The sequence below is a fragment of the Pinus tabuliformis genome, chromosome 2_2 (assembly GCF_031772625.1).
Source record: "Pinus tabuliformis cultivar Carrire ecotype Pingquan chromosome 2_2, CPIR1, whole genome shotgun sequence".
NCBI classification, from domain to species: domain Eukaryota; kingdom Viridiplantae; phylum Streptophyta; class Pinopsida; order Pinales; family Pinaceae; genus Pinus; species Pinus tabuliformis.
This window is the reverse complement of record NC_142300.1, coordinates 743,839,446-743,851,887: the sequence shown is the minus strand read 5'-3', so window position 1 is coordinate 743,851,887 and position 12,442 is coordinate 743,839,446. Positions and strand designations below refer to the sequence as shown.

General features: G+C 34.9%; 1 protein-coding gene and 1 long non-coding RNA gene across 2 annotated transcripts; one reads left to right on the top strand and one right to left on the bottom strand.

The window, feature by feature from the left end:
* The first annotated feature begins 3,362 nt into the window (after positions 1-3,362).
* On the top strand, positions 3,363-4,480 carry LOC149194822 (putative histone H2A.1). The gene is made up of 2 exons (XM_089405171.1): positions 3,363-3,660; positions 3,883-4,480. The coding sequence occupies exons 1-2, from the start codon at positions 3,454-3,456 to the stop codon at positions 4,102-4,104; spliced, it is 429 nt and encodes a 142-aa protein (XP_089261297.1). The 5' UTR covers positions 3,363-3,453; the 3' UTR covers positions 4,105-4,480.
* A 453-nt stretch (positions 4,481-4,933) lies between these two features.
* LOC149194821 (uncharacterized) lies at positions 4,934-6,323 on the bottom strand. Its single transcript, XR_016254568.1, has 2 exons — positions 6,007-6,323; positions 4,934-5,970 (listed from the first exon to the last, which is right to left on the bottom strand). It is a non-coding gene; the product is annotated as an uncharacterized LOC149194821 (long non-coding RNA).
* Between the last annotated feature and the right edge of the window lie 6,119 nt (positions 6,324-12,442).

Sequence of the window (12,442 nt, the reverse complement as noted above, 5' to 3'; positions counted from 1 at the left end):
CAAGTCGGACTAAGGACATCAATTCGACCTCACATGGAGCCTATAAATACAAGCAATTCGAATTCATTTGGAGCACACTCTCACACATGAAGTTTGATATCTCTTGAAGTCAGAGGAAGTGCAAAGTACGAAGCCGAGAAGCCAAAGAAAGTGCGAGTTGGGTAGAGTCTAAGGAGAAGAAGAAAAACGAAATTTTGGTGCCTCTCTCTCTGTTTTGTGCCCTAGATTGGGATATCGAAGTCTTCCAAGTTTCACTGATGCCAAAAGCTTCCTGACGCTGGAAGCTGCTACCTAGTCGAAGTTGCTGGAAAGGAGGTCAAAGATCTAGGTCGCTGACTTGGTGTGGAGGGAAGGTCTGGTCTTTGTCTAGGGTGAAGAGTCTCAAGAGTACTATTGAAAGGAAGAATTTTCTTGACTGAGTTTTCCCCTTGAGGGGGGTTTTGCCTTGGCATAATGCCTACATTTGCTGTCCATTATTTTATGTGCTATTGCTTTGGTAATTTCTTGATGAACTAAAAGAAAGAAGATATAAAGGATCGTAACAACAAATCAAGAACATCACAAGTAATTGAATAAGAAAATCTTTCTACCTTTCTGATTTTCTAACACTGGAGACATTGGATATGCTGCTACATGTGTTGAGTTGGGGTTGCTTGTGTTGGAAGTGCCTCTATCAGTTAGATGTTATGATGTTGCTATTGTTGGTGTTAAGGTTGCTGCTGCATGAGTTGGAGATGCTGTTATAGGTGTTGGAGGTGTTTATAGATATTGTGGTTGCTGCTTGAGGAGTTGGAGGTGCCTCTATCAGTTAGATGCTATGATGTTGCTGCTGCATGAGTTGGAGATGCTGCTACAGGTGTTGGAGGTGTTTATAGATATTGTGGTTACTGCTTGAGGAGTTGGAGGTGTTGGTCTTGGTGTTGAGATTGGTAGACTAAGTCTTGCATGTCACTGACTTGTTCTTGACCTATTTCATCAGTTACAAACTTGACATAGAGGTCTGGAGGTGTCATCATGAGCTGAAAAAGATGATCCATAAGATGGCAGAGGTTCTAGGCTGAAGGATTGATGTTTTCCCTTAGCTTTAGCCCAGTTGCTCCCTTATAGGCTTATCAAAGTAACTGGAAAGATCCATTCGCTTGGAGGTAGGCCCATGAGAGTGACTAGAAGCTCCAGTTGAAATTAGGTAGGCTTGTGCATGTGACTGAGCCAATTCTCGAGTTTTACTCCGCATTTCTCGCGTTGTTGAGCTAATTTTTGTATCGTGGCAACATTCTTGTTCAAAACTTTTTGGTTTATGGTCAAAAAAGTTCGTGGGACCTCCAAAAGTTAATTAAAGTTGAAAAGATCAAAAAGGCAAGTGGAGTTAGTGGTTGATTGAGTCAATGAGATGAATCCGGATCAAATCAAGCATATGAACAGAGTTGTGATGCTCAGTAGTTCTTTGTAATTATTGAGTTGAGCACTTGAGTTCATCTACATATTGGAGGAAGCTCAATGTTAGTATGGTTGATTATTCTAGTGTGTTGAGTGAGAGTGAGCTTGGAGAAGAGCTTGCAAGTTATGTGAGTTGTCTATGCAGATTTTATAAAATAGTTTACAATTGTAGCAACAAATTGCTGAAGTTTGTTTTAGCCAGTATATTTATGTAGTGAGTGAGGTGTTGAAGTGTGGATTGATGTAGTGTTTTGTGGAGATTGTTGTGCAACTTGTGTGGAGGTTTTATTGCAACTAGTGCTGCAAATTTGTTATTTGATTGAGCTTTGATGATACATTGTTGCAGTGCTCATGTTGAGCAATTCTTGGTTCCAGTATGAAATATTTTGAAACGAGAACCACATAGAGGAGAAGAGTTGGGTGACTCAGGCGAAATCAATATTAGTGAGCAGATTTCTCAATCCAATGGTGGTTGGATAGTTTGGTAGAAACTAGGTGAGGCTCGTTGGTCATGGTAGATTCCAGTAGATTAGAGTCTATAGAGTCGTTCATAGTTCAGGAGTAACAAGGCAAAGATTGTTCATCATGGTGGCCTTCAATAGATGGTAGTCCATATATCGGCATGAGAAACAATCTCCATTTGATTGTAGCCATGCATATCTCTATGTAAAGAATTTGCTTGACATAATAGAATTCGAGCAACACAACAACAACATGTGTTTTTTTTTGCCCTAGAGAGGGTTTTCCACCAAACATACTTGTATTTATTGTGTTGATTGCTTTTATGGTGGCATGTTTATTTTGATGCTCTGATCTACGATTGTGTCTTTATTTTGATGCTTTGGTCTAATTTTTTTTTGCTAATTCATGAAATGTTTTAACCAACATCTACATACGGCCCTTCACCCATATCTATATTGGTCATTATCTAAAACTAAATTATTTACGTGATAGCACTTTGTCCCAACCACTAGGCCATAACCCATGAGATATTTTTTATTACCCTTGGTAATGGTCTCATACAATAAACACGTCTTGATTACGAGAGATTTTTATGCTGTTGTAATTTAATGAGATAAATGCCTCTAGATAATTTGAAATAGACAAACTTATTTTTTTTAGAATTTTTGTTTGATAAAATAAAATTCCCTTTTCATTTATTTATAAAATATCTTTTATAAATTCTAGAAAATAAATGAAAATATCTTTTATAAATTCTAGAAAATAAATGAAAATATCTTTTATAAATTCTAGATGGTTTTAAAGAAGGCCAAAACCCTTAAAAACTAAGTTCTGACTAGTTAGATAAATAGTTATAAGAAAATCACTATTAAATTGAAAAATAATTTCTTTTAAAAGGAGTAAATATGTTTATTTATTAATTTACTTAAATATAAAATTGTTTTATTAAAATATTGTTATGAAAATGTTAATTATTAGCATTATCATGCGAGTGTATAGAGTTTAACATTATTGTGAAAGTGTTAATTATGATTATTATACGAGTGTGTAGAACTTTACAAGTAATCATCATATAATTTAATCTTCCGTATAAAAACTGTATAAAATATCTTGGCCAGTGACATTTTATGTGGAATAAAAATTTCGCGGATGTGAAAAATAATCAAATTTACAATAAACTCAAAACACTCAGCATCTGCTGTCATTATTATTGGAATAAAAACTCACGGATGTCAGGAAAAATCAAATTTACAATAAAGTCCGGCATTAAGATATTCGGCTTGATAAATGTTTGGCATTATCCAGGGTGAATGATCCCGCGTGACATTTCAATCGGATTCTATTGGTTGATTCGCTCTCCCACGGATCGCCGGCAGGCCCATGACGACCGTCCGATGAAATTCCTCTCGTACGTTAGTTATCTTTGTCAGACTGGAGGCTCAAATGCATAAATAAACAAATAATTAGACTCTCCGTGTGTCTTCGCCTCATAGCATCTGCATTATTGTGTACTGTGTAGCTCCTGGATTGCTGTAAATTGACAGAGCGCTACCTATGGAAACCTCTACTAAGTCAGGGAAGGGTGCAGGGGGCCGAAAGGGAGGATCCAAGAAAAAGCCCGTCACGAAATCAGTCAAGGCCGGCCTTCAATTTCCTGTTGGAAGGCTCGCCAGATATCTGAAGAATGGCAGATATGCCAAGAGGGTTGGGATTGGAGCCCCCATTTTTCTTGCAGCTGTGCTAGAATACCTAGCAGCTGAGGTAAATATTGATATGAATTCTGTTTTTAACACATTGATTTGGTTCTATGATGTAGCGATTTGTTTGGTGGTTCGATTGTATCAGTGGCTTTTGTCAATTAGTGTGCTTTCCGAGTTAGGGTTTTGGGGATTTACAGGATATTGGATTTATTTCGTGGGGTTTTAAGGGTTTCGTTTTGGGGAATTTGTTGATTTAGTTTTGGGGCTCTTTTTTCGGTTCCAGGTTCTTGAATTGGCAGGAAATGCTGCCAGAGACAACAAGAAGAATAGGATAATTCCCCGCCATATTCAGCTGGCCGTGAGAAATGACGATGAATTGGGAAAGCTTTTGGGGAAAGTTACCATAGCTCATGGAGGCGTAATTCCCAACATTCACCAGGTGCTCTTGCCCAAGAAGTCTGGAGAAAAGACGCCAGAGAAGGCTAAAGGTTCAAAGAAGTCCTAGTGGCATTTGGATTTTGGGGTTTTGGCGTATTTGTAAGCATCCATAGCCATGAATACGAATGTGCCTGATTTGACTGTCAGCGGGCCTGGGTTTCATGATTTTGGGTTTTTTTGTGTGACTTTGATGCTAATGTTGTAGCCTTCGAAGGTTTTATGGGTTACGGTGCCTGTATGGCCATGTTGCTCCCTGTTTTGTTCGCGTGGAATCGATCTGGAGACTGGTGGTGATGCCTTTTGTATAGTAAATAATTTGGATTAAAATCCTTTTTTCTATGTGGTTCATTTGCCAAGTTTTATAAGTTTGAAACACAAAAGGCTCTTGTGAATTGCAGGTTCTCGCTTATTATTAAATATAATCCCTGTTTTAATTTCTGAAATTCTTGGGCTACTGATTACGGTCCTGCTATTCATTTGGTCAGAAATTTGGAATTTTCTTATTAGGCCCTTTTGTTTGCTAATGAAAACTGTGAATGGCACGGCTCCTTTTTAACGCGTACGCAATAAATTCTCTTATCGAGGTCTTTTGGTTAGTGCTTATTGTTATGGTATTAAGTATTGGTTCAGAGATTTGGTAGGCAATAACGTCTTATGATTGATTTTTGTGTGCCAAAGTCAATATGCGAGATGCAAAACAAAATTCTCCACTCATGGATGTTTTATTCAAGTTTAATATGTGAATGTACGATATTATTTTGTTATTATCCTTTTGAGTTTCAATTCATAATGACTATTGACTCGTGCTTACTGTCATGCTATTCATTTGGGTAGAAATTTGTCGCTTTTTTTTAATTAATTTATTGATTCATAATTTTGTATTTTGTATCGAAAGGTTGTTTTTTTCTTTGATTTTCTATAATTCATATGTAGAGGGATGCAGCAGTTTTTATTGATAAATTTTGTAGTAACCCATGTCAAGGTAATAACTTTTTAATGGAAGTGCATCCAGTAAAATGCTTCGAATTATACCAATTAACTTCATTGACATCTTCACAAGCTGCTCCGACTGTAGTGGTAAACATCAGAAATTCCGAGGCTCAAATTCAGCACTCTGGGTTTTTTTAATTCATCTTTCTTTTCTGATTGCTTTCTCCGGCTATTTTGGATGTTAGAGGTATGGAGTTAAAACTTTGATGGTTGAATTTCATTCAGCTAAGGATTTTGGTAGCCTGGAGTTTGATACTTTGGTTAATGGTAATCTGTGTTTCATTGGATCTATTTTTGTTTGCTTGTTTATTTTGGTTTTATAGTTGGATTTTTTTTGGCAAATGCATATTTCAAGACAGTTTCTCTTTCGTCATCAGGTGATGGAAATCCTTTTATCCCCTATTTCCTGGTGGAATGTTGCACATGGTCTTTATTTGGCGTTTTGTTTCGAAATTTTGAGTGTTGAGTTTCTAATTTGCATTTTGTTTCTAGTTTCAGTGGGGTATATTAAATTCGGAAAATGTTTCAAATGATGCGCTATGATATTGAATATTTTGTGCTTATCGAAGTAGATAAAAAATGGATGTAGATGTAAAATTAGCCAAAAAAAAGGGGGGGGTTATGCAGTGGTCTGAGCATTAATGAATTTTATTTCCCTCTGAATGTATTTAGCAGAGTTTATGAAAGTATGTGTTTAATTCTATTAGTTCACCCACGCAAGGAGTTCAAACGATTTTAAGCATATCATTTAGAGATAGCGTTTCCCATATACATTCAGATTTTAAGATGGTTCAAATTTACAGTAAGATTTAAAGATGGTTCCTTAGGCTTCAATTGGCCACCTAAACAGCCAAATGGCCATGTTGCTAGCTTTCGTAGATGAGGGCAGGTGAGCTTTTCAATTTGCATTCAATATCATGTGTTTGGGCTCCCTTTTGCTGCGCTTCATCTCCTTGGTGCTCCACCCTTTTTGGATGACCTTTGATATTTGTTTGCCAATGAGACAGTCATCGCTCGGTGTTTTTTTGTTTGTATACAAAACTTGACAATCCCTTTGAATTTCTTTGTTTGTATACGAACTTACTATCCCTTCTTTGATGTTCTTTGTTTGTATACGAACTTGACCATCACCTTGAGCTAACATGTGTTTGCTTGTTTGTCTGTTTCATAGACGGCTTCATTTTTTCCCTCTGGATTGGAATGTGTATCTTTTCAATGTTTATTCGGCAATAGTTCCGGTTTTTTCCCTCAACTATTGTTGTTTGCTTTTTATTCATTTCATAGATGGGGTTTCCCCTTTTTATTCATTTCATAGATGGGGTTTCCCCTATTTCGACTATAGTTTTGGTGTTTTTTTTGTTTTGTTTTGTTTTGGGTAAATATTATCTTTGTCTTTTTTTCTTCTTTCTATGTTATGTCTTTATTTTTAATTATATATATATATATATATTTAATTATTATTTTTGTTTTTGTTTTTGTTTTTGTATTATCCCAACTCAACTATGGTCGTTTTCTTTTTATTCATGGTTTTTCATTTTTTTTTTTACCCTTTCTGGATTAAAATGTGCAAGGCTCGATTGCTGCGGTTTCCTTTATCTTAATAGTTTTGGGTTTTTTTTCTCAATTATTGTCGTTTGCTTTTTATTCATGGATTTTCCTTTTTCTTTACGGGTTTTCCCCTCTTTCTTTTATCGTAATTGTCGAAGATGGGTTTTCCCCTTTTTCGACAATAGTTTAGTTTATTTAAATTTGTTTAATCCTCAATTATTGTCGTTTTTCTTTTTATTCATGGTTTTTTGTTTTTTGTTTTTTAAACCCTTTCTGGATTAAAATGTGTAATGCTCGGTTGCTGCGGTTTCCTTTATCTTAATTGCAGAAGATGCCACAAATTGTTGGTTCTTTGTTGGTTCCCTTCATTTTACTTGTAGAAGATGGGCACAAATTGTTCAATGATCATTTTAAATTGTGAAATAAGTTGGTTGATATTTTTTTTCGTTGTTCAATTCTGAAACAAATTGATTGCATATGATGCTTGTGCTCTGCTGAATTAGACAATCGCAACAGCAACACTAGCGAGACGATCTACCATTGGCCATCTAGAATCAACCATTGAACTAGACAATTGATTGCATATGCTTGTGCACTTTTGGCCTACTGAACTAGACAATGGCAACCTCAACATAACTTAACCATATTTTATACCTAGATGACCTAGCATTGGTCATCCATTGAACTAGAAGAACATTGACCAAAACACGGCTGGGACTACTTGATTCCAAACACCTGGGACTACTTGATTCCAAACACCTCATTGAACTAGAACAAACATGGGTGGGGTGGAACAAACATTGAACTAGAACAAACATGGGTGGGGTAGAATAAACATAACATGGGTGGGGTGGCTCTATTTGGTTCCAAACACCAAAATTGTGGGACTACTTGATTCCAAACACCAAAACTCTAGAGGCTCTAGAGGTTGGAGTTGGTGATGAGACTTGCATTTACATTAGCTAAACTTATTCTATGCTTGTACTTAAAAGGGACTCTAGAGACTCTAAAGGCTAGAGTTGGTGATGAGACTTGCATTTGCATTAGCTAAACTTATTCTATACCTATACTTAAAAGAGGGTAAACCATTAACAATAGCTTAACCTTATTTTATATGTAGAATGGGTGTATAGATGATACCATCAACAATAGCTTAACCTTATTTTATATAGAGAAGGGGTGTATTTTTGATACCATGATAATGTCTGCCATTTTGATCATCTTCTCAACATAATTAGCTCTTTTGCAGTATATGTAGTTTCTTCTTGTCCATGGTTGTAGTCTCTTTATTTAATGATGGTTATAGTTTCCAGTGTTAAACATTATGGTTTCCAATGTAAAAGCACCAGGAGGATTCAAGTTATTTCTATTTTAACACTATGGTTTCCAATGTTGTAAAGGCACAGGGAGGATTCAAGTTATTTACGTTGTAAAAAGCACGAGGAGGATTCAATTTATTTCTTTGTGATTTTGGGTACGGATTTTCATTTTTGTTTTATAGATTCCTATGTTAATCATTATGGTTTCCAATGTAAAAGCACCAGAAGGATTCAAGTTATTTCTGTTTTAACATTATGGTTTCGTCCAATGTTGTGAAGGCATGGATTCAAGTTCTGCAAGTTATTTTCGTTGTAAAAGCACGAGGAGGATTCAATTTATTTCTTTGTGATTTTGGGCACGGATTTTCATTTTTGTTTTATGGAATGCGATCTTTTGTGTCATTATTGTGGAGAAATGAGTTGTCGTTATTGTGGAGAAGATCTTTTGTTTTTCATTACTGTGCAGAAACGAATTAATTAAACATGTGCGTGGTTCAACATCCACTCACTAATTACTACGTTGATTAATGGTACCAATAGTTTAATCTCTTTGTGTTTCAACGACTCCTAATTGTTGTGATGGTGTTCTTCAATGGCTAAAGGTAACGTTAGTTTTTGTATTTTAATGAATCCTAATTGTTGTGATGGTGTTCATGAATGACTAATGTGGGTCTGACTGTAAGAAAGTGGAATGGGAATTTTATGTTGTGTCCTCAAAAACATATCGGGGTTCTTCATACTGCAGTGTGAAAACATTTTAAAGCAGTTCGTGGTGAGGATTTTTTTGCAGAATAAATTCTTATCACATTGTTGCTCTGTTTTTGCTAGCACATTAAATATGTTATGGATTTTTTTAGCTACTGGTTTGGTTTTTTTTTTTTTTTTTTGTGCATTTGGGTTTGGGTATGTCTTAGATTTTGAGTTTGCATATGATTTTTTTGTTTGTGTTAAAAACTGTACTTGTGAGATTTTGTATTCATAAAAACTATAATAAAACTTAAAAGTCTAAAATCAAAAATTTCAACAAAATTCTAAATGGAAACACCAATTCTAAATGGTGACTATTAGTTTTCTCATATATCACATCTCAATGTTTCTTACCAGGTTATGTATGGTAAAAAAAACTCTGAAACCTAAATAAATTTGTGAAACATTTAGTTTAACGTAAAGATGGTTGTTAGTAGTATGATTCATTGTTGCAATTATATGATTTAAATTTGGTTTGACAATTTCCATACCATTTGGGAATTTGATGGCATTATTTTTTCTTCTTTCAATAATATAAATCATTATCCAACAAATTTACCTTTTCTTCTAGTAGCTTTTAGCTTGTTTCTTTTGTCCTTTGGCATGTGGAAGTATATGGAACAACCAAAAATCTGGCGATGACTAATATTGGGCTTGACACCTTTGAATACTTCCTCGGGAGTCTTGTTGTCCAAAGCTTGATGTGTAAACTTATTTTGGATGTATACCATTGTGTTTGTTGTTTCAACCCAAAGGAACTTTGGTAACTTTTGATTGTGTATCATAGCTCAGGGAGCTTCTACAATGGACTTGTTTTTTCTCTCAACCACTCCATTTTGTTCGAGAGTGTAAGGAACAATGGTCTCTTTTTTGATTCCTTCCTTACAAAATTCTATGAATTCATTTGAGATGTATTCTCCAGTGTTTTCAGACCTAAAGGCCTTTATTTTCTTCCCTATATGATTTTCCACAAAAGCCTTGAAATCCTTGAATATTTCGAATGCTTTATCCTTATGTTTTATAGATCCATGTTTTCCTTGAGGAATCATAGATGAAGGTGATGTACTAAATATGACCCCCAAGAGAATGTATGGGCATTGGAACACATATATCAAAATGAATGAGATGAAGAATTTCTTTTGTCTTATTTTTTATAGAGGGGAATGCTCCCCTTGTCTTATTTCCAGTTTTACACCTAAGGAATACTCCATCATGTTGAGCTTGAAAATCAAGGACTCTAAAACCAATTTATTCAAATCTAGAACATATAATACATCACAAAGAAAAACAAATTTCTGAGAGATCAAATGAAATTGACAAAACCAAATACCTTTGTGGGATGGGTATTATTGTCACTAAGAATAATGTTCAAATTTGTATCCTTCTCTACCAAATTAGAGAAAACCTCATTATATCACGAAAAGTGATAAGAAGCACCATTATCAACCATCCAATTATCCCAATATTCTGGAGGAGATGAACTGTCTAATGTTGAAATAAGAATATATTCATATTGATTAGTAACATTACCTTCATACCAGGAGTTCCTTGGCCTTTTTGGAGGATGATAGTTATCATTACAATCATCAAGGGAGTCTCTACTTTCATTCCTTCTATCATCTCTCATTTCATATGAATTGCTCTTGTTGAAGCCACGATTGTAGTAGGACCTAGAAGAGTTTCTTCTAGGAGCATCTCCCCTTTCAAGGCAATCTCGAGCATAGTGACACTTTCGATGAAAATTCTAGCCCTCAAAATCTCTACTTCACAATCTTGATTCCTTGGAATCTTGATTGAATTGAGAAGGTTTCCTTGATTTAGATGGTTTTCCCTTTTCTTTCTTTGTATTCTTCTTCTTTCCTTTCATTAATTTGATCCTTGAATTCTTACTCTAAATTTCATCCTTGATTCTTTTTTATCGATATTTCCAACAAGTCCATAAAAAGAAGGGAATTTGTTGTTTTTTCTTATAGTATTACTGAAGGTTTCCAAAATGGGAGGGAGACCTCTAAGAGTTACAATCATCAATTCCTTGTCAGATGGAGTTTCCCCAATTATCTACAATTGATCTCTAAGACGAGATATCCTCATAATGTACGATTGCACAGATTCTCCTTTGTTAATATTTGTGTCTTTGAGTTGATCAATCAAAGAGATGAGTCCATTCAAATTGTTGACTTCATACATGCCAACTATATTATCATATATGTCCTTTAATATTATCAAATTTCCAACATATGCAATTAGATTATCTTGTAAACCATTAGCTATAATTTTCTTTACTTTAACTCACCTATATTATGCTTGTTTTTTATAGTAATAGAAGAATTTTTTGGAGTCTCAAGTACTCTTCCTTGAATGAAGTCCAAAACATCATTGGTGTTAATTATGATCTCCAACCTAAATTTCCATGTAGCAAATTTAGATGAGTCCCCCAACTTTTCATGCTCCGTGAAGAAAGAGGAAGACACTTTTACAAAACGATTTTCCCTTTGTCAATTAACTACTTGAAAGATGGATGCTCTTGCTCCATGTCTTCTGGGCTTGTCTTCACCTCATCAATGATTCCATGTTAATTTTTCATCAATTTGTTTTGTTCTCCAACTATTACTTCAATGATATTCAATAGCATTCAATTTCTCAATTTCACTTCTTCAATTTTATAATGATAGTAGAGCAATAGTAGATAGAACAAATAAAAAAATGCACATAGAAATACAACAAAGGGACAAGAGAAAAAAATTTGGTCAATGATTAGGGAAAAACCCATTGTGGATGTTATAGGTCATTTTCTCACATTCAAACAATAAGCCTTCTAATGGGATCAATCAACATCCTATCCCCCCTTGTGATCATCATTATAGAAATCCTTAAACATGTACCTTTCATTTCCTAGAGTTTCTTCCCTGAACTGTGTCATCTGAGCCAGTTTTAGGACCAACGCTCCTTGGCCTCCTACTAGATAGCGTTAACAACCAGGTTCTCCATTGTGGCATATGTTGATCACCTACATGTTTCTCCCCTTTGCACCTACGTTTAGATGAATTATGGAAACCTCCTATTCTAGGAGCTTATAGAGTTTTTTACAACCATTTACCTCAAATAAAGGATCCGAACCCTATCTTACCCTACTTTGGATTTTCCATCCCTTATCCTTTGATCCCATCCTCCAATGAAAGCTGGATCTAAAACCTTAGATTATTAATTGTATAAGAAATCCCAACTTACTACACTCCTTTATATATTTACAACCTTCCATATGCAAGGGGTTGCCTTTTCGAGAGTGATTGTACCCTTATGTTGCTATGGTGAGAGGTTTCATTTTATGAATTTACGGTGATTGGAGATGCACATTTTGACAAGGAAATGACAAGTCAGCGTTGGAGGAGCTCTTCTACAAGATAAACATGTATTTATGGTTGTAAACTCCTTCCATTTATATTAATGCAAATAATTCTATGTTTTCATCTATGTGATGTTTTTATTTCATGTATTCCAATACTATGTTGATCTATTGAATAGAGTATGTATATGATACTACATAGACCTCGTAGTTTCTTGGGTTTTTCCATCTAACTATGCAGGTTCTAATTTTGGCAACCAGGGCTGGAATTTGAGCATTCAAGCCAGGGAAAATTTTAAGGATGGAAAATTATCTTGAAGTTTAAAAACATTGGCGAATCTTACCAATCCCTAATATGTAAACTATAAAAATTTTATTGATGTATTTGTATAATTATTCAAATTTATCATGATTTTATATATACTCTCTATATAATGTTGGCGATTTTTAAGGTAAAA

What these genes read in the sequence shown, in the direction of transcription:
- LOC149194822 (XM_089405171.1), top strand. Translation starts at nt 3,454, where the DNA reads ATGGAAACCTCTACTAAGTCAGGGAAGGGTGCAGGGGGCCGAAAGGGA. An exon ending in TAGAATACCTAGCAGCTGAG is followed by an intron (nt 3,661 to 3,882) that starts GTAAATATTGAT and finishes TTTCGGTTCCAG; the next exon opens with GTTCTTGAATTGGCAGGAAA.